At 35.3% G+C, this 26,225-nt stretch overlaps 1 protein-coding gene across 1 annotated transcript in view; it reads right to left on the reverse strand.

Annotated features, from left to right (window-relative positions):
• Positions 1-1,719: 1,719 nt before the first annotated feature.
• TMEM47 (transmembrane protein 47) overlaps positions 1,720-26,225 on the reverse strand; it is a 58,734-nt gene continuing 34,228 nt past the window's right edge. Inside the window, exons 2-3 of the mRNA XM_072414306.1 lie at positions 18,337-18,477; positions 1,720-2,695 (exon numbers count right to left, since the gene is read on the reverse strand). Coding sequence (XP_072270407.1) covers positions 2,517-2,695; positions 18,337-18,477 — 320 coding nt within the window. The 3' untranslated portion in view covers positions 1,720-2,516. The remainder of the gene's footprint in view (positions 2,696-18,336; positions 18,478-26,225) is intronic.

Genomic DNA, 26,225 nt, shown 5'->3' on the forward strand with positions numbered 1-26,225 from the left:
TTCCCCTTACCTATTGCCTGTGTCCAAACTGGGTGTTGGTCTTCCAAACCCATAAATACGTCTCTGTCTGGCTGATAAGCTTCCAATCTGATCAGATATCAATCCCTATGGTAAATTTGTTGAAAATGATTGTATATTAATCCAGACAGCCTTAGCTAAATCAAACTGATTCTAAATTAAAAACAGAGCTAATTTTTAGTACACTTTCAGTACACAGGGAACACATTCATGTCAGTATACCGAACATTTCATTCATATTTACCCCGGCACTGCTCTTCTATACCAAGGACGGCTGTAGTAGATTTACAATCTTAACATCTAGAATTACAGCAGACCTGTTTTATATCAGTATTGTTTTAAAGTTTTCCTAGATATTTGATTTTATATATTGTGCCTTTTAAAGTAATAAAATGTACTGCATTTCATTTAGGTTCAGCTCACAATATTTGCCATGCTTTCCACACATTGACTTGTGTATGTTTTTCTCCTACACATATTCTCACATTGACTTTTTATTTCTATATTTCTATACAACAGCCCTGGTGCAAAAGGATTTAACTTTTTTTTTTAAATCACACATATTTTCAAATATTAAAATATCTGTTTATGTGATAATTATAGTACATTTATATGATTATTTGCCAAAGTATAGATCTCTCAAATTGCATTGCCGTAAACATTATTAATATAAAAAAGCATCTTGGTTTAACTAAATTCACTTTAGTTGCCTATATTGAATTTGGTGTTGTAAAAAAAAAATAAACACTCAGCTGCATAGGCCTAGAAGTCTATTGCTTTCAATGCACTGCACTTAATAATGTTATAGATACTTAACAGTTACTTTCATGGCCACAGCAGCTACTTCAAACTTGGAGACTTGGACCACCACTGTTAAAATGTTCCCCAATTTGTGGGTGAAAAATCAGTTAATAATGGCATAGCAACAGTAGTCAGATCCCTTGAATACATGTTGCAATTGTATTTAAAAGGTACAAGAGCAAAGAGTTACCTCAACCTTCACCCTGACTGACTTCTTTTTTTCTTGCTATGAATATCTGTCATTCGGGATGTTATTATTTCTATGGGTTTTTTACCATTACAATGCTTTTAGGACAACTAATATTACAAACTGTTATTGAATATATAAACAGTACAAAGAAGGAGAATAATACATAGTAAATACCAAGTTGGTAAGATTGTAAGCAAAAAGGAGATCAACCAAGACATTGATGGTAAGTAATACATAATTAACATATTAATATGTTGCTTATGTTGGTCAACAAAATTGTTTTTTTTTTGTTTTCTTTTAAAGAGCGTTATCAGTATATTTCTGCATGGATGGTGGTGCACACAAACATCAGTGTACGTTCCAATACATTTAACTTACAGGTAGAAAATAAATCTCTTATAATTACTTTGGAATATGTGACTAATTCAGAGCATATCCCTATCATCTGACAACCTATAGCATAAAAAAGTAGATTACCTTAGACATCCTGTAATTATATTCTATAATTTTATGGTCTGTCTTCTCATTCTAAAGTTAGCAGCATATATGTCTAACAGTATGTAAATGGACAAAATTGTATGGTCATGCTAAGGTTAGCCAATTTAAACTTCCAGAGACAATAAACATGAAGTTTGGTCACAGAATGTAATATTACAATTCTGCATTCATTAACAATACTGCCAAATATTTTTTAGAAGTAAGTGTAGTGATAATTTATAATAACATTTATTCTACACAATATACCAAATACATATCCTTCATCAAAAAATAATTACTTGAAAATCTAATGACATACTAGCTTTTTTTAGGCTTAGCTTTAGCCTAGCTATTCAGTTCAAAACAAACCCATAAATCTATTTTAATTTTATTTTCATGGAAAACAAATGTCCATTTTTAATATTTCAAGCACGGGTGAATTTTTAAGCCTCTAGTGATAGGTATGTCCCACAGACGTTGAAAATATGTGGCTAAGCTGTGGTTTGTTGCTAAGTTAGTCTTTCTTCTGGAAGAACCCCCTTGTGTTTTGTTATTTCTGTAAATTTTCTGATTGGGAAGAATCATGTTCATTGACTGCTATTTATTCAACAGTAATTTCACAGCATCCTGTTTCTTCAGGGACTGGTCCTTTGATGATCTCAACAGTCTGGTATGGGGAAAATTTCTTGAGAATTTTCATCTACGAAATCCCAGCAGGACTTTGGCATCCATTTCTGTACTAATTTCATTCTACAGTTTATAATTACACTTTTGTTGTTCTGTTACTTCTGCTGAAAAGTTAATATTGTAGCAGATTGCATCAATTAGCTATGGATTTATTGGTATCATTGACTAATTATACTTTTTGCTGCAGTGTTTTTTATTTCTTAGGATGAATGTAAAGCTTGGTATAATATTGGCAGCCAAAAGTCAAAGGGAAATTGACTGAGAAGATTTCTTGATGCTCCACATGTCTTCTAGAAAAGGGAGATAAAAAACGAGTAATCTATTGTTTTGTTTTCTTAGACATCTAGTAGTAGTCCTCATAGTTTTTGGGGTTCAGGCAGTAAAGTATGGCACCTCCAAATGAAAATATTGTTGCACCCCATGCTAATCCGTAGCCCCAGTTGAATTCATGGTATATTTTTAGAGTGACAGTCTCAATGAACTTGATTGGATACAGCACAAGACCACAGACCTGAAGAACAACTGAAAAAAAAAAAAAAGTCCAATAAGCATTTTAAATTTATCAACATATATGACATAAAATTCAATGCAATATATTTTATTCAAACGATTAGCCTAATATTTTCCTAGGTAAACTTATGTATGGTCAGAATCCAGCTATGCAAACACATTTAAATCATTTATAATTAAGGTTTAAAATACTGGATAGTAATTTAGTGAAAATAATTAGGCATTACTTAAAATAGACCTAAACTCGAAATGTTACTTTACAAAAAAGGTTAGCAACGAGGTGATCAAGATAAAATGGGAGCGCAGAGCCTCCAGGGATACCTACGTCATGCATCCTGGGAGGCTCTGGACGATCCTGTGCATGCTCAATGCCCCCCCTCATCTACTTCATTTGATCTTGCGCCTGTGCAGTACAAGATCAGGTGACATTTGAAGAACCCGGAAGAAGACCGAAGAAGATGGTGGCGTCCAGCGCCAAAGAAGGATACCGGGATTACGCAGGACCCGTTGAAGAAACCTCCTAATTGATGGACGGATCTTCAGGATTAAAAGTGTGTTTTTTTTTGTTTTAACTTTAGTTCCACTTTAAATAATCTTAAAGGCTATGTGCACTGAAAATGGATGTAAAATGGATATACGATTCAAACAATGGGATCTCATAGTGTGCCAACTAAAGTGATAAATAGAATTCCCCAACTAACGCTTGATGTTACATTTTCTGTTTACTACATTTGCTTGTCAGTGCAGCAACTATGGTGGGAAGTAATAAAGAGAGCTGTAGCAGAGAGATACCGGCTCACTGAAGACTCAGCTGTTGGAGGAATCAACATATTGCCATTCGGTATAACAATACCACACTATTGGGTGGGCTTTAACCGTTAAAAAAATAGAATAGCGGACCAACAATAAAAAAAAGTCAATGTGCAATATGCTCCCTCAAGAAGTAGTTTTAGTGCATGCTATGGACTGATTTAATAAAAGCTGGGTGCTTTTTAAGCTTAGAATATAACTGGGCATTAAAGTTTAATGAAATGACACAAGGGACTGTTGACCCAGGGAACATCCAATTGCCTCAGATGATCAGAAAAAAAAACTTTTTTCCCCTGTTGTAATAAGGGGTAAAGTTTTCTAAGGGTTTTTTTTTTTTGCCTTTTACTAGATATCTATGTGTATAAGGTATATATGGAAAATTCTGGTTTCTATTGTTTGAATCCCTTGTAGAGCTTGATAAACTGTGTGTTTTTTCAAACTATGCAACTTTGTAAATATTTAGTTGTTTATTCAGATATTTATCATTAGCATTTTTAGGAATGATTGCATTTTTTGTTACTGAAGAATACAAATTATGGTAAATAAACGTGTAAGCCTTATGTAGAGAACACAGCGCATTTATATTAAAAAAATGTATATATAAAAATCATGAGAAGCTTACAACTGAAAGCTGATTTTAGTAGTGTGTATTATTAAAGCTTTACAGTAACACAGTTCATAAACCTTTCTATTGGTTTATAATCTCTGGAGGAACCAGTATTAGCAGAAGAGACAGCTTGTAGTTTATATAATTTGAACTTTCATGATTTGTTGAACTCAGCATGGCAATATGGATTAAACCGTTCTGGAGAGCCTTGTGTGTTGACATACGATTTTAATTTGATATGGCATTGGAAAAGATCATATCCCGTCTCCTCATCTTCATCTGAAGGTGTTTTTTAAAGGAGCAGGTATTAAAATAATCTTCCGGAGCCAGTCCCATCAATGCAATTCCAATCGAAAAAATGTATAAGAATTTTTTGTAGCTTTCCCTTACTGGCCACATCAAAAACCAAAGTATTCAGTCAGGATATACACTGAAATGGCAGTGTAGCATTCACAAGGGATTAAAACAGATTTATTTTTATTTTATCTTACACTAAAATGTACATGTGAAAAACACTGGGGAACTGGCTTATTTAAAGATTTGTGGGGTCAATCACTAAATTCTATAAAGAGTTCAAGATTATAAAATCAATTCACACAAAACGGAGGTTTTCGACTTTAGACTAGCACACAGAACTAATGCTGTCCACAGTCTCTGGGGCTGAAGAAATGTCCAAATCCTAAGAGCCTATGTACATACAAATCTAATTCAGAAGTAACTCTAACAAGGTTGTGGTGTCCATATGCTTTGATAAAAGTAAGAAAAAAGACCTATTTCATATCTTTGATGAGACATCATATTGGAGTTGACTTACCAGGTGACCTAATGCTTTTCACTTTGGAATTATCATTAGAAAGCTAAAAGATTCTAGCTTACCTAGCTTAGTGAATAAGGTGAGGCTCTATTCTCTGAATTCCTTTGGAAAACCAGTCTGAATATATTCCAAATACAGTTCAACACAGCATATAGGAAAACATATATTACTCCTGATCTGATTTGCACATCTCTATTTCAAAACACAATGCTTGGTGCCTTATTAGCCTTCCAATGCCACTATTTATCCTCTAACTAGAACTAGTGAAAGGGTGGCACTTTAATTTTTCTTGGTATTTTGTTTTCCTATTTTAATAAAAGTAAATTTTCTACACTGCAATTACAAGGGTCATATAGATTTAGAAATGTTGTATGCTTTAAGCTCACAGTAAAAAAATTTTTATTGCATTTTTGTAAACACTTTTTAATTTAAAAGGGTTATCTGCCTGAAATGATGAGAACATGCCACAAAAGAAACAGAATAGCATTTTCTTTGTCCAGCTGTGCGGAAAATGTTAAAATGTAAATAATGGAGGTTTATCTTGACTTGTGATAGTCATGGGGCTATGATTTCTTTTCAACAGTCATTTTTTTCAATTCAGCAATAACTTCACATGTGTTTCTCACATCAAAACCTCTTATCATTTAAACCACACTTATATGTTCAAGGATATTTCTTTTTTGCCACTCATCACTTTAAAAATTAATACAACTTATAGAAGACTGTATGGCATATGCTTCACTATATTGTAAGTGTATGGCTTGTTTTTAAATGAACTATCCATACAGTTGACTTTGTACCCTGACAATGTAAGCCTAGTAAGTAGAGACAAAGAACACGATGGCTGAGCTTCTTGTACAAGTCTATTATTAAGCAATGAAACTGACCTTTGCCAAAATATTTCCTGGTGGAGACTCTTCTGGGTCCATTTGTTTTTAGCGGCAGTGATTTGTTTTGCACTAGGGAATGATTCAGTGAATGTCAGATTTGCAGCTTTATAAATAGAGCCTATAGTCTTTATAGCACAACACATGTTTTCTAAGACAAACTACACTTGACATGGAGCACCCGCGCTGTGCTTCTGAAAGCCTTCAATGAAGCCAAGGCCTTCCAGAACAAACAACCTATCAGGCTCTGAATGAATAAATATATTTCAATAATTCTTTAAATACCAAAAGTTAAAATAGGACTTAATGAGATATTTTCTCAACTGCATGCATGCTTAGTTATGTCTAACTGTACACTTTTAGGCATTTTTGTGCTTCTATTTTGCATGCAGTAGTAATCGCCTCACCCTAGGCAGGATTGACTGCTAATGATTAAAGTTACAACGTAACCAAAATCAATAAATGGCAGAAATATATATATGCAGATGTGTTAAGTTACTGACAGGTCCATTTCAACATAATGCAACTCTCAAAACCTTGCACTCCTTTGCTGTGCCATGGAAAATCATTATTTGACAAGACTACCCCTGAGTACATTCAGGAAGAAAAATGGTAATTATAACACATTTAGTTTTCTGAAACAATAAACAAACTCATATTAAAATGCAAAAGCTGTTTATGTGAGTATAACTGATATTTTATGAGAATGGGTGAAGGTCTACATAACAATCAATGCAGTGTATTACCTACTTGCCATAATGTGCACAATAATGCAAACTGAAAACATGCTTGCAGTTCCTTAAAATTTCACTTTAGGAACAGCATGAACCATTGAGCTATAGACGTGGCATGACTATCAAACATCTCAAGCATGTTATTAGATAAAGGGAAATGCTAGCAATCATTGCACAAACAATATCTGGTTTATTTCCAAACTAGGCATTTTATATACAATTTAACTAAAGTTTGACATTAAAAAACAATATTTGCCATCTGAAAATACATAAAAAGCATATATATGTTCAATCAAGTACTTACTGAAACTGTTTAACATTTCAATTTATTGACAAATGTGCAAAGAAACATCAAGCAATCATGTAATGATAAAAAAACTGATAAATTTGAGAATGTCTTTAATAATTCTTTTGATACCATTAAAATATCTTCCCCTCCCTTGTTGTTAATTTAAACTAGACAAAGAAGCTTTTTAATATGTGGGTTTTAAAGTAAAACTAAACCTGTGCCACTCACCTATACACGTTGCATCGCAGGGCTCCACCATCTTCCTTTCTTCTTCTTCCTAGAGATGATCTTCAGCCTTGTTGATTCGTCATGCTGGCATGATATAACTCCTGTGCAGGCACTTTGGAGTTCATTTATCCCCGGCACATGCAAGGGAAGCTAGGATTGCTCGGTTTCCCTGGCAACCCAAGCTCATGCTGCGCATGCACGGCTCCAGCAAGACTGCCTATTGCAGGAGGGACATTGTCCCCCTGGCTGATCCTTTATTTTGGAAAGTGGGTACTCTAACTTGGATTACTCAAGGTGTCAGAGTCATTTGATAGCAAGCAGAACAGTCATATTATTTTTATGTCTTCCCATTCAGACTTCCAAGCATGTTAAAAACCCCTCTGGTAATATTTTGGAGAAGAACAGCAGCAGATTAGGGAAATGAGAGAATATGAAAACGGTCAAGTCTTATGACAAAATTGTGCCCCTTGTTTTCCAATTTCTTTTAATTCTTTTTTTAGACCTGAAGACAAATATAATAAAATATTACTGTATTACATACTTTAAACCATACAACTATTTACATACTAACTCATACCCAACCCTACTACTAACCATGGGAGATAGTAATGTTTCCCTGATTCTCATCTTTTACCTGCGCTATTCAGCAATATATACATTTCTATATTACATTTTTTTGTTACCTCTACTGGTATTTAAGAACCTTTATATAACCCTTTGTGCCAGCCATGACCTCCCTGCATTAAATAAAGGAGAAAATGATCAAGTGATGACATTACTAAGATTATATGCTTCTTTATTTAATGTAGACACCTCTAGCATTTAAAGAATTAAAATCCAATTAATAACTGTAGCAAGCCAGGAAATTAAGGCTCGGGGAAGGGTTAGGTGATGTTGGTCATCCTTCAGCCAGGAAATAAGACAGGCTCTGAATGACTTTCTGCAACTTATAATGCACACTGTGAGCAGCTCTTACGTTCTTAAGAAATCAGAATAAAGTACAAATGACAAGCCTCTAAGTCTGCTTAAGACTGAATGTAAGGCTGGAGTTCATCTTTACGTTACTCCAGTCCTTACACAGCATATACATTTCTGTCTGATCTATGAAGACATGTATTACATTGATTTATTAACGGAATTTCCAATTATTACATGAAAAGCAAATTCTTGTTTATGTGCTACAATTTAGGAAATGACTCAAAATGCACCCTAAAAAATGGACGTTGGATAAAGAGATGAAAACCTACAATTACAATCACAACCTACAACAACGGCTTTATATTTCCTTCTATTTTTTAAATGAATCCCCTTTGTTTTGCATATGTCACCCAACTGTCATGACAAGACCTATGACAATAAAGCAAAAGCAGCTGTATTGAAGGTATATAGTGAGTTGGCAGTACATGCTGCGTATTCAGTAATATTTTATTAGTACAATAGGCATGTTTTATTCTGGTAAATAGAATGCTAAGACGTATGAATACTTAAAAACATTTCAATTTGTCTAGATATTGGAAACATTCTGTAGATCTGTGAAAGCTAAGTACAGAAGGAACCATACAACCATAACATACAATGAGTGAAAAGTTTAGATTCATGCTGTGTCTGTTCAGTTGCAGTTTAATGCACAGTTTTAATTATACAAAAAGGAGTAAAGCCATAATTCTGTAATTGTTATTTATGTGTTGTTAACTAAATCAAACTTTAGCAAAATGTAACATGAATAGGTAGAGACTCATAACATATTTTTATCAGGAGCACTAAAAAATTTACTGGGAAAAGTATGTGAACTGCCATACTTTAAAAAAGCTAAATAGCTTAGCCAGGTTTAGTCTGATTTATATCTGTTCAATAAATGCAAAAAAATATATATATTGATTGTGCTCAGACTATGTGCTGTGTATTCTGCCGTCGTATCTGAAACCACTTTAACAGGTATGATCAGAATATTTCTTCAAGTTTCAAATCACCTTCTCTTTATAAAGTAGATGAGAAAAAGTGAGGTTTCTTTCTAAGGGAATCAGTATTCTCACCCAAGAGCAAAAAAGTGAGTTACTGGCAGGATAGCTAGGTAAAAAAGAGGGAAAAAAAGCCACGATTAAGGTCATGAATGCACCTACCATATCCAAGGCTTGGTAAATTGTAATATATTACATTTTTAACTTGGAGGTTTAAAAAGTGATTTATTAACCATATAGGTAAAAAAAGAAAAATCTTAGATGTATTTTTTAGTACAAGATACAGATCAGCTTTAAACTTCTGAGAATTGTGACATTGTCTGCCCCATGGATGTTCAACTTTTTAATTTCTCTAACAGCTAAATATCAGTGTGAAAAAAAGTTATGGGTCACTGGCACGTGTTCTATGAGATGGAGAAATTTGTTCAAAAGAAGTTATGTTAAAGGGAATGTAATTATATTTAGCCACAGAAATGTCCTCACTTCCACTTAATTCCTAATTATTCCTGCTGTTATATTAAAATCGCCTCTGGGTTTAACTATTAAGAAATTAGTTTAATATAGTCTCTGTTTCTTAAAAGAAAAATCATTCCATAGATAAACTTGTTATAAGTTATTTGAATTTAAGTAAAAATATTTGTTCACAGCACCAACAGTCACTATGTTCCAGTTTTGCTGGAAATAAGACTTACTTTAAATCGATCCCTGAGCTATTTTTTTTTCTGAAATCAGAAAAGAAAGTTGCAAGAAGTACCTTCTCTCAAGGAATGCCTCCCTCATTATTCTGTTTCTGCAACTGAACATACAGGTACTGCCCCCCACATCAATAACAACTGAAGTACCAGAAGTAGGACCCTGGTCCTCATGTGTCTGGCATAAAGAAGTCTGTAAAATGTATATACTGTATACTGGTATAACTGTTATATACATTATAACCAGGAAAATGCTAATTTAAAACCGCTGACAACTTTTTTGGGTATATTTAAAACATATTCCCTTGTTAATTCATCTGAAAGTTCGCTGACAGCAGTTCAAATGCTTCTTTATTTCATGTTTCTTTGCATATTAAACAATGGGCCTGATTTTTTAAAGTTCTCCAAATCTAGAGTAGATAAACTGGTTCACTGGTTCTCCTATAATAGTCTGTCTTCCCCAGCCTTGGGGACCTTTAATAAATCAGGCCCACTAAGCCATGGGCATATGCTATATATTGTAGTGAAGTAATGGATGAATTTAGGTTAAATTTACAGAGGAATATTTTATAAATATACTAATTGTTTATATATATATACTTTTTGAGGGGGGGGTTGCTTCAGGTGGACATATTGCAACATGTCTCAAGAGAAAATAAATGTTTTGTAACCCTTGCTGGTTTTAAATACTTGATTTCTCAACCATACTTTAACTGTATTTACTATTTTTATTTATATACCATGTTCAGGTTTGCAAGTAACTAAAAAAATCATATTTTCATGACCATATTGTAGCTTCAATTTGAAAAAAAATCCACGCATTTTTTAAGTTTCACGTGAACTACTATGACACTGCTCCACTGCTCAAAGGCACCCTTTATAATGAAAGAAAAATCAGAGGCTGCATAAAGTAACTTATGACTGTACTTTACTTGATGTGACTGCTAATGAAAATGAAGATTTGAGGGATTGATTACCAAGTAAATACTAATGATGCTTATAGATTGATTGATTCATTAGTTGCTTGCACCTGCAGAGACTTATATAAAAAAATAATCAAAGATACATAAGAATACTACTAAGCTGCTCCAGAAGTAATTGAAAATGTGTTACCACCAACTGACTTGCAAAAAGGATAGAATGAGGTGTGTTACCTGTAAGCTGTCACATTGCAAATCACATAGTTCTTGCTGTTCTTTGCCATTATAGTATTATATGGAGTGGAGTATAACACAATTACAATAATCATTCTAAAATAAGTAACAAAAGATATTGACTACAAAAGAAATGTAAGGACACAAATGTACAGTATTAAATGTGTATGGTTGGATAATTTAAAATAGCACAAACTAAACATGTCAAATAATAATGATATCTGTGACACACTGATTTTTGGTAGTTTCATAATAGTAAAAAATAAAGTAAATATCTTGTCTTCCAATACAGGTACATTCTGTAATATCTAAAGAATCATCAGCTCTTTCATCTTTATTTCATCATATATGAAAAATAATGCCTAATGCAATTTAGAGTCAAATCGTGTTTTGTCCAAGAAAACTTGTTTGCTTTAATTCCCCTTCTTTGGCATAAATTTGCATTTTCTATGCCCTACTGGTATCTTTTTGGCTACTAGAGCTACCTGGTATATTGGAGTAAGGAGAAGTGTGTTACTTAATTACTAGGTTAATCAGCATTGTCACACAGGACAGGCAGGACACGACCCTATATAACCTATGATTTAGTCACCTACAGCTTACAAAAGACTTTATTGGGGAGGTTAAAGCGGAAGTAAACCCAATACTAATCCAAAACAAAAAAAAAAAAAAATCACACTTACCGTATTTTTTTGCAGTATAAGACGCACTTTTTCTTCCCCAAAACTGGGGGGGAAAAGTTAGTGCGTCCTATACGACAAAGGTGTGATAAAATAACTAATATAATATACTCACCCGATACCCGATCCTGCGTGCGTCTCTGGCTGCAGCAGCGTCTGTCTCTTCTCTCTGGCAGCAGCATGTGTCTTCTCCTGTCTGTAAAGCAGAGCGAAAGAAGCTGGCACAGCGCCACCTGCTGTTCCCTGTCCTAACTGCCGTACAGTGGAAAAAAAGCAGAGTGATCAGAAAGGAATCTTGAATGACACAGAGTGATCAGAAAGGGAATTTGAAAGGAATAGAGTGATCAGAAAGGGAATTTGAATGGCACATGAGTGATCAGAAGGGGAATACCGGTATGAATGGCACATGAGTGATCAGAAGGGTAATAATCTTTCAGAATCTTTTTTTCTAGATTTTCCTCCTTTAAAATTGGGTGCGCCTTATATTCCGGAGCGTCTTATAGGGTAAAAAATACGGTACCTTCAATCCCGCAGATTGGTCTATCCGTCAGGAGTTTTCTTCCATCGGGTCCCACGTCGTCCCGGTATCTGTCTTCGGCGTGGCACAGAGGGAGCACCAAGTGCCGACATATTCTCATCTCTTTTTTCGTGTTCTTCCTACATCCCCCTATCTTGCACTGGGCAGGTGCGAGATCGGGTGATGTAGATTGTGAAAAAGCATGCGCGAGATTGGCAATTTTTTCCCCTATTGATGAAAAGGTTCTTTCTACGCATGCCCAAGATGCTCGAGCATGCCCAGAAGGAGAAGTACTAGGATGCGTGACGTAGGTATCCTGGGAGGCTCTGTGCTCCTATTCATTCATTATTTTAAAAAAAAGGGTGTTGCACTTTTTACTTTCAATAAAAGGGTTGTCTACTTTTTTATGTAAAGTAAAAATTCTGAGTTTAGGTACGCTTTAAGTTTAAGTTAAATTGTTGCTTTTCCCTGAATTGATATTCAAGAGTGAATCCTGTTACTGTTAGCATATTGAACCAAAATGAAAAATTTTAATATTTTGTAAATCATTTCTTCACACTGGAAAACTATATTTTAGTATTTTAACAAGATACATAAAGTACAACTTTATTTTGATTATGCGAAACAGCTCAAAAATATGTCCTGGAGCTGTAAGAACTGCAGGGAAGGACAACTAAATACATAAGGCCATTAACAGAACATATTGAGCTAAATGCTGCAATACTTGGAAAGAATTTACTATTGAAAATATATTTCCAAATGTTATACCCTGCTTCACCAAAAATTGGTGGAAAGTTCTTTGCCTCAGGTTATCAAAGAAGAAAAAAAGGAACTCTTTTTGTTTGGAAGGTAAGACGCTTTAAAGGATTTATGAAGCAATAACATAACCACATGCTAACCACCACATGGACTGCGTACCCATTTTACAGTGAAAAGTATAGTAAACACTATAATCTGCCCCAGCTAGACATTGATATAGGATCAATGGCAGCTGAATATGAAGTGATACAAATTTCTAGTTGGAAAATGGATCCCATCCAAACCCTAACTCTCAGTCCCTTTAAGCAAACACTGGTCCAGGAACGGGTTGCTTTCACTGCCAACTCTTTAGGGTTGACTGCAATCCTCTTTGGCTAATGGCTGTTTGCAGGATTTACTTTGTCTCCATCATCTAAGTCTATTCCCGCCACCACCAAGAATAGAGGCAAGGATCTATACTGCATGATGTATGTGTCATTCACTAGCGAAAAACAAAAAGCCACCAGGAACTAGGAAATGGTTTCTTTGCAAAGAAGACTTTGCATGTCTCCTTTGCAAAAACCTTTAACTCCTGGTGACTTTTTATTTTTTGAGTTTAATTACTGCAGGCAATAATGAGTTCTTTGTCTTTTTGAGAGAACATCCTAAAGTGTAATGGGTAACAGGAAAATTACCCGAGACAGTAGAAGATAGTCTATCATGGGAAAACCTGGGTAATACAGCAAAACTGGAATACATTTCTCAAAATAATTGGTATTGCTGTTGGTTGGCAAATGTTTTATTCCTGTAATCCATTCCAGTTTCCCCATGATAGTCTATGTTCTCCAGTCTTGGAGAGTTTAATAAATCAGGCCCAATGAATCTGAGAAGTTCTAAAGGCAAGAAATGTTCCTGTAGCAGACAGGTATACCTAATGCATTGAAATTTAACATTACAAATATGGGTCTTATACAGTACATCATGAAAATATGTTTTTTCAAGGGTAGATGAACATGTGAAATATATAGGATGTATTATTTCTCATAAATGTTTTCTCCTCTTTCAGAAGTATGAATTTATAAGGTAACATATGTCTACTTTTAATGTTTGTTGCTTTTTGGCAGGAAGAAGCCCATACCATCCAGATTTAAGGACACATCCTGTGGAAAAATAAAGCTTAATTAGCCTTGTGCAATGCTTTTATAGATGCAGTGTTGAAGTAATATTATCATTTATAGTTAGCTGTATGTCTCCTTGGCTTCCTCCTACTCAAAATAAAAAAACAATACCATACAGAATCAAGTAGCGCTGATCTTTCATAAAGATGTACTTTGTGTTACATGTAAACACAAAAGCAGCTTTAGTTTATTGTGATTTCAGGCTAATATGCAAATCCAAGCATCAAAACAATATAACAAAATATTATACATACTGGTGGCCATGTACTATAACTTTCTTTGTATCTAATTTTATTGGCCCTTAAAAACTATGTACACAGGAAAAAAAGCTTAAACAACTGAAGTAAATTCTAATGTGAAGTCACCAAAAGTATTATATAAATATAATATAAATATATAAAGCCAGGAAGAAATGCATGTGTATAAATGTTTTTAAGGCAACAATTTAAAGCAATGATTGAAATGGTATTATTATAAAAGACTAGGCTTTTAAGTTTTTAAAGAATTTGGAAAAAATAATTAAACGTTTTGAAAAGGAAAGGTTAGTATTGGCAGCCTTCATACACTATTTCAACCCATAAAGGTTTTCCCTGAAGCTCTCTCTTGTAGTGCCAAGGCCATTAGCAAGGGTATTAAATTCCACATGCCTGCACGTTTTCTACTCTGCAATACAAGTTGTAATTCTTCTCTGACCAGAGCAGCTTTAGTATATGTTTTTATACATATTAGTTGGTTTGTCACATTATGAAACACCAAGTAGATTCCACTTGGAAATCAAGGGGTTACTGTACAGTCAAATTGAGGTTATGTTTGCTTTATTTAAATACTAATGGAATTTTTGACTGCAATGAATTTCTTTCTGAGTTGGCCTGAACAATGGATTTCAATGCTCCAATCTGATTACAAAGTAAGTGGCAATCTGAAAACATCTGGCTTGTTTGGGAATAGAAAAGGTAACGATGATCATGTGATGCAAAAACAAAACTTTCTCATTTAATGTGTACCTACAAAAATGTCAAGATTTTGTATTTTAATTGTAGTGCCAATGTAAAGTCCAATTGAAATAATGTTTGTTTTTTGCAATAATATTGATTATGTCCTGATTAAAACTTTTTTATGTTTTAGGGAACATCTAGAAATGTTAACTTTGTCTAAGATGTATCCTGTAAAGTTTTTTTTGTCTGGAGTTTTTTTTTTAATATAGCAAGTATACCGGTGCACGTCCTTGTATGTGTGGGTGCCTAGACTCCTGTACCAACAATCATATCTGTTTTTCTGTAGTGTGTGATCTAAGGATGCATATACACGTTAGACTTTTGTTGATAGAGAGGATCTTTCACAATCTTTTCAAGCGACAAAAGACTGAAAGATGCTTGAACAAGTGTTGTACATACAGCTCAGTTCTGCTCTATGGAGAAAGAAGGGGGCAGAACAAGCAAGTGGCATCCCTTCAATTGTATTACAGTTGTTCGGCGTTCATGGATCCGCCAAGACGGATCAATGAACAACGCTGGACGAACGCTGTGCACATATCAGATTCTCGTCCTAGTCCAAGATTCAGCAGATTTAGTGCAGCTCCTAGTGTTTGCACATTTGACATATTTAAGTGCTGGTAACCTGCAATACATTACATTTTGTTGATATGTTTTAACACTTAACTAGTACTTCTCAAGCAAGAATTTACACGCCTTATTTGTAAGCAGTAGTGCTAAATTAAATTGCATTTTGCTGCTCACTAAAAAAAGGTTAGTGTTGGGACAAAGGATTTTTTTCTTCCTTTTTTCAAGTGTTTGCTACTTCAACCACCTCTATAGACTTGAATGAAACTGATTTTTATTGCTTTTACAAGCAGCTGTTTAAGTTGTATCCAGGAGCTGTAAACTTAGAAGTTTTTAACTTTAGTGTATATTCAGTCTAATCAAATAAATCAAACTACAAACATCAAATGCACTTTGGCCGGGAGGTGGGGTTATACTTCAGCCACAACTGTTGTAAAGTTAGGAATAATAATGAAAAATGTACCATTGGTTGATCCATCTATTCTTTAAAGTATATTCAATGCTGTAATGTGTAAATGTATGTGTGCAGTGTGGAATATAAATGTTTCTAAAAAATCGAAAATTGTTTCCAGGCAAACCTATTTAATGGGTAATGAATTTTCAAGACAATTAGGAAATTACTGGCAGGATTAGATTTCTTTGACAGTCTTAGAATGCATTTGAATCCAAAAGCAAAGTTATAATCAATGTGTCGGCAGATGGAGTTCTGGCATATATAAATGATCTTTCTGGTTGGGAACCAAACCTGTTTACACTTTTATTGCTCTGTAATATTTGATCATTTTACCATAAGTGAATTTTTACATGACAATTCCTTATATCTCCTCATATATGGGCACTTGTGCCAAATGTGGAAATATTGAATATTTATTACTTGAACCTTCCGAATGTAACGTGGTTTAGAGCACAGTTCAGTGTCTGTCGTCCAGGCAACAGAGTCCAGGTAAGTGCCATTATTACAAGGAATCTCCAGATACCAACGATGAAAGGAACGCTTTTTGTGAGTTAGCAAAGAGCTATTTTTAGCTGTGCTTCTTCTAGGCATTGTTGCTTCAAGGGCTCACACTTACAAATTCATTTCTCAGTCTCAAGTGGTTTAAGGAGGAACAACAAAAGCTGAAAATATGTGAATATAAAATGAGAAATGCTGTCAGCTATAGCAAAGACATGTATAAGAATCCTCACAAAATGCAGATAGTGAGCAGCAGAATTTCCCTTTTTTCTGGACTCTGTTATATTTGGTTGTTTCTAGCTAAACCTTAAAGTGAATTACATTGTCTTGCCTCTAGTTGTAAAACTACAGTTTGTACTTTTTACTTTTTTCCTCCAAATCAGCTTTAGTATGTTATCAAAAAATGAACAACAGTCACCTCCCCCTTATGCATTTCTTTTAAGGTTCATGCAGGCAGACTTTACTAAACACTGTATCTTGCATTTAAATGCATTGTTAATCAACTGCTTGCATGAAAATACAAAATGCAGCAGGACCTAAGTTCGAGACATATACTTGTCCAAGAAAATGCAAAGCATGTCAACCACTGAATGGTCATCAATACATACAATTACAGTAAATGGGAATCTGCAGACTTCAGACTTACAAGTGCTTTTCAAACAGGTCAGTTATTTAGTACAAAGCATATTTATTTTAATCTCTTATGTTGTTTTAACTGGTTTGTATCCTAAAGCAACTAAACTACAAATCTATTCAGGCAAAGCTGTGAGAGCAATACATTTTGTCTGTAGTGCTTGCAAGTATACAGATCACAGTCAATAAATCAGAAGCTTACTTGAACTCATTTTTATTCACTGCAAAATTTCCCTATACTCATGGCTAATAAATGTGTGCCTGAACTCAGCATGAAATCATTATTTATCTACGCAGTGGGTCCCATTCCCCACTACAAGATTATAAGGGTGTTTTTGAGCTAGCAGTATCTTAAGGAGGCATTTTTTGCTCCTTGAAGTGGTATCAGATCCTCTCTGCTGGCTTTGTGTATGTGTTTGTAGGCAGGCAGATGCCATCTTTCTATTTTAATGTATTAACACTACTAGGTAGGCCACATTAAAAGGTTGCTGCTAGAACGGGGAATGTAGATATGTCCCTGGCAGGGCACCTGTCCAAGCTTTCATTCAGATAATACTTAGCAGTAGTTGAGAAGTAGAATTCCTCCATCACGCTGAAGTGTTACTCTTTAGAGCCAAAGCCAGTAATATGAGCAGGATCTTTTAAAACCATATCCAGCCCTTGGCCTGCCACAAATAATGTTGTCACAGTCAGTACAAAAGTAAAGAAAAACAAGGCACTGTTGAGTTGCAAGCATACTGTTTTTAGATAGCATAAGCAAAGGGAAAACATTGAATACATTGGGTTGTACAAACCCGGTCTTAAAAAGTTGAAAAGAATGTCAGCATATGTATTTGGTCTGCAGCAAATGCATTTTTTAAGGAACAGTGGGTTAAAATATGATGATTGAAAGGATTTATTGTACTGATACACCTAACATCTGATTTAAAGGTAATGTTTAGCAATATAACTATAATTTTCGGTGTTTAACTTCTAAGAAATTTTCCATAGTTTTCAAACATGGATTTTATTAGGTTTTGTACTAGTAACTGTTTTCCTATGAAAATAAAGTTGCTGATATTAACAGAACTGGCACAGGGTCTGTTTAAGCTTTTATTTTCAGACCTCTAACTTACAGTGAACCTTTTGAAATTATACTTTAAACAGACAGTGAAAACAAGTCTTTCCACATGTTATGATATAAGGATGAAGCTTCTGCATCTGCATCAATGTGACCACTTTACCTGCTGCAAACAACATGACGGCCACAGGCCTGTAGAACCGCCGGCGGGATCCCACACATATGGAAATTAGGCCAACAAGGAATGCAATGAGAATGATGGATGCACCACCTAGTAGTAAAGCCAGGGTTGCAATTTGCCAATCTGCAAAAAAAGAAAATATATAATGTTTAAGTTATTAAACACTTTAAAACTAATTACCAAATTCATTAAAGTATATACAGTATGAAAAAATATTATGCAGTTCAGATGGAAAGGATAAAAAAGCAATTTAGGTCTTTAATAGGAGCTGTTAACCCTAAAAAGGAACAAATAAAAGTTTCCTTAAGTTGTATATAAAATACCAATAAATACAGTAAACAAATATAAACAGATTTAACTAGAAACTAAAGTACCTACTTTCACCACAAGACTAGGAAAACTGCAGTGATTCAAGTGTAAACCTAGGGAACATACTGCAGCCATCATTTATAACATTCAAAACAGAAATGTCAACAAATAATATGAATACATCCATGGTTTATTTTTTAAAATGTGTTTAAAAGAGAAAAACATATTAATAATAAAAGAGAAAAACCTATGCTCAGTCTGTTCAAGTTAACGTATTTAGTATTTTGCAACAGGATAAGGGAACAAAGCAGCAGACCCAGTGAAGGCTTGCTTAGATAATGCATCTTGTAGTGTACACAGAATATCAGTCCTTATTTCCCTCCTTGCAGAGGGTAGTAGCAGGTACAACAGCTACTGATGGGTAAAAAGTGGAATGTGCAGCAAGCACTGGGTAGCAGAAGGTAAGAAGTGAGTAAGATAGTGGTAAACAGATTACTTTAGAGAGAAAGCTAATAGAGGCAGCCAGTGATGGATTAAGTTTTGAATGTGACGGGTACAGCAATGAAGGGTGTAAAAGGATAGAACAGCAGAGGAAAGCAGCATAGAAAAAACAGAAGGGTAAATTGAAATGTTTAGTTTTTTTTATAAAATAACGGCAGGTCAGTGTCTATTATTTAGAACTCTCTGCTGCACACTGGCTAAATCTAGATTAAATCTCACGCTTGGCAAATTGGTTCACCTATCTCTTTAGGTCATCACTCTATAATGTTTCTTTGAAGTTCTGACCTGAATGATTATTTCAAAATAAATCTTTTGCACAAACATTTTACTTAAAGAATGTGCCACTGAAGCAGATTAACATTTTCTTAATCTTTTATTTATTCACTTATTCTCCCCGAGTGCAGTCTGCCAAAATAATTATTATTTTATAATTACCTATTTATAATTATTAATTTTTTTTACCCCATCTAAAGAATTTTCTTTGTGTATCCCTAGTAATGTCCCTCTTCCTAAAGTGCACATTGGAAAAGCTGCTCAGCGCACAGAAGGGCTGCACAATCTAGTTTACTAGGATGAGAAAAAAGGTAAGTATTTAGCATAGCATGTTGTACTTAAGAAGGTAAGGAAAGGGCAAGTTTACAAAAAAATGAATTTATCTTTTAATCCATCGTTTACATGCTACCTTTGTTCACACCAAACCCCTTTTTCCAGTAGATGTCCATTCATTCCTCCCAGAGTCTACACTGGTGCATAGTACTGTATAGTTCCAGGTACACAATAATTGCTTCCAACTATGACCACAGCCCTGATCCCCCAAACCATTAATATGCCAACCCATTAATTCAGCCATCTATACCTCTCCCTATAAAGCAGATTTTTATTTAAAATCTATATTTTGTTGTTTAATAGTTCCCTGTCAAGACTTGGATAAAACCATGAGCATACTCAATCTACCTCTATTTCTGATTACTGAACTACTGTGATTGTGTCATTAGATGATTTAGCCAAGTAAACGCACCATTTCCAAGACCATCTTATACCTCTGCTAATCTGCTAGGTGCTCACAACCTTGCAGTTAATCAGTGTAATAGCAAAATTGGTCTTGGTAAAAATTAGCCACAGTGTCCACTGCATTGTCTAGAACAGTTATTTTTCAAACTTTTTAACTTGGAGGAACTCTTTAAATAACTTCAGGTCTTCAGGTAACCCTTGCTATAATCATTATATTTACAGTTCACAATACAGTAACAGTGTGGTGGTCAGTAGGAAGACAGCTTCCTACATTGTTGGTCATTGGGAAATCTGCCACCCTTTATTTCACTGGTAGACTTTTTTCATTAGAACACCGGATAGGGAATCCCCCTCCTCCGCAGTGTCTTGGGAGGAAGGGGATCCCCCATCAGAGATCTCCCCGCGGCAGCCGAAGGGAACCACAACAAGGAGGCTGAAAAGCCGCATGCGACTCCAGAGCCTCAGGTTGCAGACCCCTGGTCTAAATCATTCACAAATGAATTGCTTCACATTATTTGAAGAATACGCTTGCCTGGGTCCACTTTAGCTACTTCCGACTATCTCTTATTGATTCAATTCCTACCTCCAGTCACACACACTACAATCCAACCATGCATTAATTTTAACATTTGTTCCTTTTTATCCAAAGTTTGAGGCCTAGTACATACCCCAATTTTGGCCCAGTGCTCAGCCCAGAAATTATTTTAGGCTGGGTGGGAAGAAGTTTTAGGCGGGTGGCAGCCCCTGTATTTTAACCCAACTCATCAGTAACTACCCAAAAACAGCCAGGTGGCTACTGAAAAGGGCCAGGTGCGCCCGGCTAAAAGGGGCTGGGGAGAACACTGTGGCCTTTGAAGTGATTTCCGATCTGATAAAGTAATTTGATACAAAGTAAATCTAAAGAGAATACAGCAGCTAACTCAATGTAAGCAACCAGTTTTTGAGTTTCCAATTAGAGATGGACATTTTTGATAGATGTTCATCTAAGTCATGTCTTGAGTATGAACTATGAAATCCTGCTGCTATTCCGAACATTTTCTGTTTGAGAAGATCAGTTGGTATTGGTATGTATAGCGTTTTAACCCTTCTGATCAATCAGTTCCTGATTGGAAAACTGAAATTTAATTGGATTGATCGTTCAACAGAAAAATTACCAGCAGATCTGTCTGTGTGAACTAATCTTGACAGAAGTGATTTTTATCTTCAGAGCCTGTTTATTTTCAAAAATAGGGGCATAAAATATGGATGAACTCCTCTGTAATGTGCAAGGTAAGTATTATAAAAAAAAATATAAAATGTTCACTTAATAGATAAAACAATAAACATTCTAAATATATTTTGCATTGCTCTTTCCTCATATAAGATCTGTATTGTATCAGGATATACCCTAAATATTCAAAATAACAACAGATGGTATGTTTTGTAATCCACAATATTTACAGTAGTAACAAATGATAACCACTTCAGTACCAGCATACTGAACCCCATGTATGATTTGTTTGACATTAAAGAGAGTCTTATGTATATATTCTATTTCTATCCAGTATTTACAGCCTAAATATTACCATCTTGCAGCAGTTCTTGGGACAAGTTCAATAGCCACAAAAAAAAGATAAACACATGCAAACCGACATAGCTCTGTAACATTTAATTCCAATACTCATAGGTAATTCTGGCAAGTGTGCTTCCTGCTTTGCAGATGTAATGAAATGCAAGCTAGATCATAATCATAATAGATCATAGAATCATAATCAGTTAATGATTTTTCAAATCATTCTGGTTTGAAAAAATAAGGGCAGGATGCAGAGGGGCTTAGTGGCATTGTGTAGTCACTGACATGTTTTGGAGCTTTGACCAGTCCTCAAGAATGTGCTCTACACAGAAATACTAAGCTGAAAAACAATGGAGAATGTAAAAACGACCTAAATCTGACCTTTTTAATGGAAATTTCTTAAAGAATGACAGTTGTGGTGGTGGCTCTAACTGAAGAACATATTAGGCCAGTCGTTACCAACCTTTTCACCCTTGCAAAACACTTGAAACATTTTTCAGAGGGAGGACAATGGGGAAAAAACATTTCAATATTAGAGTCATGCAACTAAGTCTACAAAGTGATATAAGCCCCAGAACTGCAGAAATCATCAAATGGGAGGTCGATCAACCACATTTGGAGGAACTCCTAGCAATCTTGGGAGGAACCCTGGGGTTCCAAGAAACAGTATCAGTATGGTTAGGTACGGCTCAATACAGTATGAGTTTTATGGAGTGTTCTGTTTCCATTGCACAAATAACTTTCATCTTGGATGATGTCTGCTGTAAACACTCTTTGTGCTTTTAGAGACAGAAGCCTCAAGGTGAAACAAGTCTCCCTTACTTCACGTTCATTTATACATTTAACTAGGAAAGGGTGCAATTAGGACAAGAAGTCAATGATAGCAAAGCAGGTATAGCAAGTATTCATGCTGAGGTGAGCAAAAATCTAAATGTCATTAAATTTGTACTTCTATTTTCTCTGTTAACAAAATGCAGTGAGGCTTTCAATCATAACTGCTGCAAAAATTAGTAGGTTCTGTGTCTGTCTGTGACCCATTTGAAGAGGTTTACAAGAAATCAGTAGTATGATGGTAACCAGGTCAGGAAAGCAAAGAAAGGAGCTCTACTTGTACCTTTACTAAGAAAAGCAAACTCCACTACTAAATATAATAATAGAACTGAAGTGACATCCCCCCAATTGGTATACCAATGGCAGTTACAACCTACAATACCATGGGTTCTAAATATTTTCCTCTCTCTCCAAAATCAAGTAACAGTTTTAGCAAGATCTTTTTTTACCATGTAAATAGATATTAAAAAGAGACGTGGAAAAACACAAGGAAGGCAGAATACCCAAAACACTAAAAAGGCAAAAAAGATGAGGAACTATGAAACTATGACAAAGGGATAGAAGAAGCAAAAAACATAGCCAGCTAAACTGCAACTAGAACTGAAATATTACTTACATGTCCAATAACTGTTTTTGGTTAAACGAATAAGCAATGCAAAATATGCTTTTTTATTATTGCCACCATACACAAATATTATTACAATGCCACTGTTTTTGAACCTTGTTTTAAAAAATAAAGAAAGAAAGTCTCAAACTCAACATGCAACACTTACACATACATAAACACCAGGTTTACATTGTGCTGCAGAGGAAGAAAACCCATAGCAATTATTGCACAGTTTCAATTTTCAGTAAGGCAGAGCAGAAAAATGACAACTATTAGAGCTCAATCCTGGGAAAGAATTTACCATGTAAACTATGCCAATTTTGCTCTGAAAAGAAGTAAATCAATTTTAAACAGAAATGCAATCCTGGCAGCCTTGGACAAATGGTGCATGCATGGGTTATAGCGAGCACCAAACAAAAGAGCAGATACAAAATCTATTATTCAGATGGAACACTGAAAGAGAAAAAAACAACTATAAGGAACAGTAAAGTGTTAAAGGCATTTTTAACAAATTCCCTATTGAAAGCATATACAGTGCTAAAGTTTTTAACGAGATAGTATAGGAATAATGATAGTCTGCTTACAAATATCACCCTGTGCAATTTTAACTAGTCACAGTACACAGAACAATAAAATTTCCCAAGTTTGGAATTGAAATGCCACCTATGTTGAAAATGACTCCAGAATGCATATTCATTTATATTGTAGGAAATTACTTGCAGGCTTTCTCTAACAGCTTTCTAGCAAAAACTATAATATAAATATTGATGAGAGCAGGGACAGAACTGTCCATTACTCTAAAGGAGCATGCTCTGTGTGCTTCTAAGAATATGGTGTGAGCAGTGCAATATTTCACAGCAAGCACTGTACGATTCCTATTTGCTCTGAACGATTGCGTGTAATTAAGTGCAATCATTCATGCCATTTTATTTCACATTTCAATGACAAGGGATTAAACAGGTAATATTTTTGTTAACATTATCTATGGCATTAACTATATATTGCAATGCAGTATAGTTTTACTCATGCTGAATATTTAATGTGAATATGTTGGGCCCACTTTATATTTTACAAGCTGTGGTCTAGCAGTTACTGACATGTCCCTGATGGGTAAAAAATTGCTCACAACACACAAGTCCAATTTATTGAAGGAAAAGAAAACAGATAAACAGTTTCCTGCATCTTACATACCTGAATCTTAGATTTAGCCCTATACATATTCCAATGTTTCTGTTATATAGTTTGAAAATATTTTGAAGGTATTTTTTTAATATTCTCTTTTTAGTAACGAAAAACATTGCAGCAATCCTAAAACTATTTAAACATTTTAGCACATAAACAACAGAAAAAGTCTGCTTTGCTACACTTTTTAATCCCTGGTTGTGTTTGCTCTACAACACAGCAACCTTGTTTCACACATAATAGGTTCCCTTTGAAATAACTCAGCCATGATAGTATTTCAGTATATCCCTATAAGGTGCCGTGTTGGCACGCAGATGAAATACTTACACATACCTACATAAAATAGGAATGCAATTAAGAACTTTTCTCTGACCTTTCTGATGTGGATACTTGTTCCATGTCATTCATTCAGAATGCAATAAAGACAGTAGCTCAGCATAAGAGCCATGCATTTACTATTTTTTTTCTCATGTGAAATCACATTTTAATGTTGTACTTCCTTTGGTACATGGTTATATCAATAGTTTTTACTGTATGTTAAAACACACATGTCATCTATATAAATAAACTAATCTTGCCTCTTACCAGTTGATACTAGATACCATTTTGAATTTTTATCATCAAATCTTGACAAATTATCCAGTGAGGACAGTCCCCCTGGTAGGACACAGAACAAATAACTTTTAGGCGTTTAAACCCTTCTTTACATATTATGACATGTGCACTTGATGGCACGGCCTTGACATTAATAAGGACCTTTTTAGGATATTCTGCCATAGTGCACACAGATACAAACATTCAAATATAGAATCAAAATGTGTTAGGATGTTCAATGTCAATACATTTTTATATATTGTGCAGATGCAGTGAATATATGATTTTAGTTATTTAGATAGAATGGCATAAAATTTATACTGGCCTATGCATATCAGTGCCCAGAAATTCTGGCCCTACTGTAATGCGCCTGGGCACACAAACCACAACCAACTCCAGATATCCTTCAATCAGGCTTTATTCAATGTCATAAAGCACGACATGGGTTAAGTCCAAATAAGCGAAGTACAAGAGAGTAAGGCAAAGATAGGTCAAGAACAATCCGAGGTCAGGGCAGGCAGCGGGCAGAATGGTCATTAACAATCCGAGGTCAGGGCAGGCAGAGTTGAAGCAGAGTCAGCTTCAGACCAGGTCACTATGGAGATGATAAAAGGAAATAAACTTAAACCAACACAAGGATGCACACAAGCACACTGTGTTCACAGAGGCTTATAGCGGGCAATGGTGTACAGGACGGGCTCTCCTTAAATGGCCAGAGTGACCAATGACCTTGCGCCACCTGGCGCCGTCTGATAGGAGACTAACTGATTCCGCAATTGGCCGCAGGGAATTCAAACTAACTATGTCCCGCCCCGCGGCGAGGCAGCCGAGTGCCACGCCCTCGGGGGGTACAAGAGGGACGCATGGTAGCATGCGCACCTCTTCCCACAGCACCCCTAGGATGTGCACTACATTGCACATGCAAAGGAGTGCTGAGAGCAGGAGTTTCAGTAACCACGTCCGAAGGGATGCAATGGATGCCGCCTGGCTGAACAGTAGTTTGGCCAGGATGGCTCCCTCCACCTGCAGAGAGAGCCTTGGCCATGCTGCCTGCTACAGCGGCGTCTCCCTATGCGGCTGGGATCCCCAGGGACACCGCGGGCTCACAGGATGGGTAAGTTCCTTACACCTACTACATTTTTTTTTACAATGTACTGCAATGCAGTGAAGCAAACATAAAATATCCCTCAACAATAGTCAGTGACGGTAATAGTAACCCCCAGCCCCTATACTTCCTATCCATGTGACATCAAGCTACTAAAAATGTGTTTTTTGCTGTTATTT

Source organism: Pyxicephalus adspersus, chromosome 1, assembly GCF_032062135.1.
Source record: "Pyxicephalus adspersus chromosome 1, UCB_Pads_2.0, whole genome shotgun sequence".
NCBI lineage: Eukaryota > Metazoa > Chordata > Amphibia > Anura > Pyxicephalidae > Pyxicephalus > Pyxicephalus adspersus.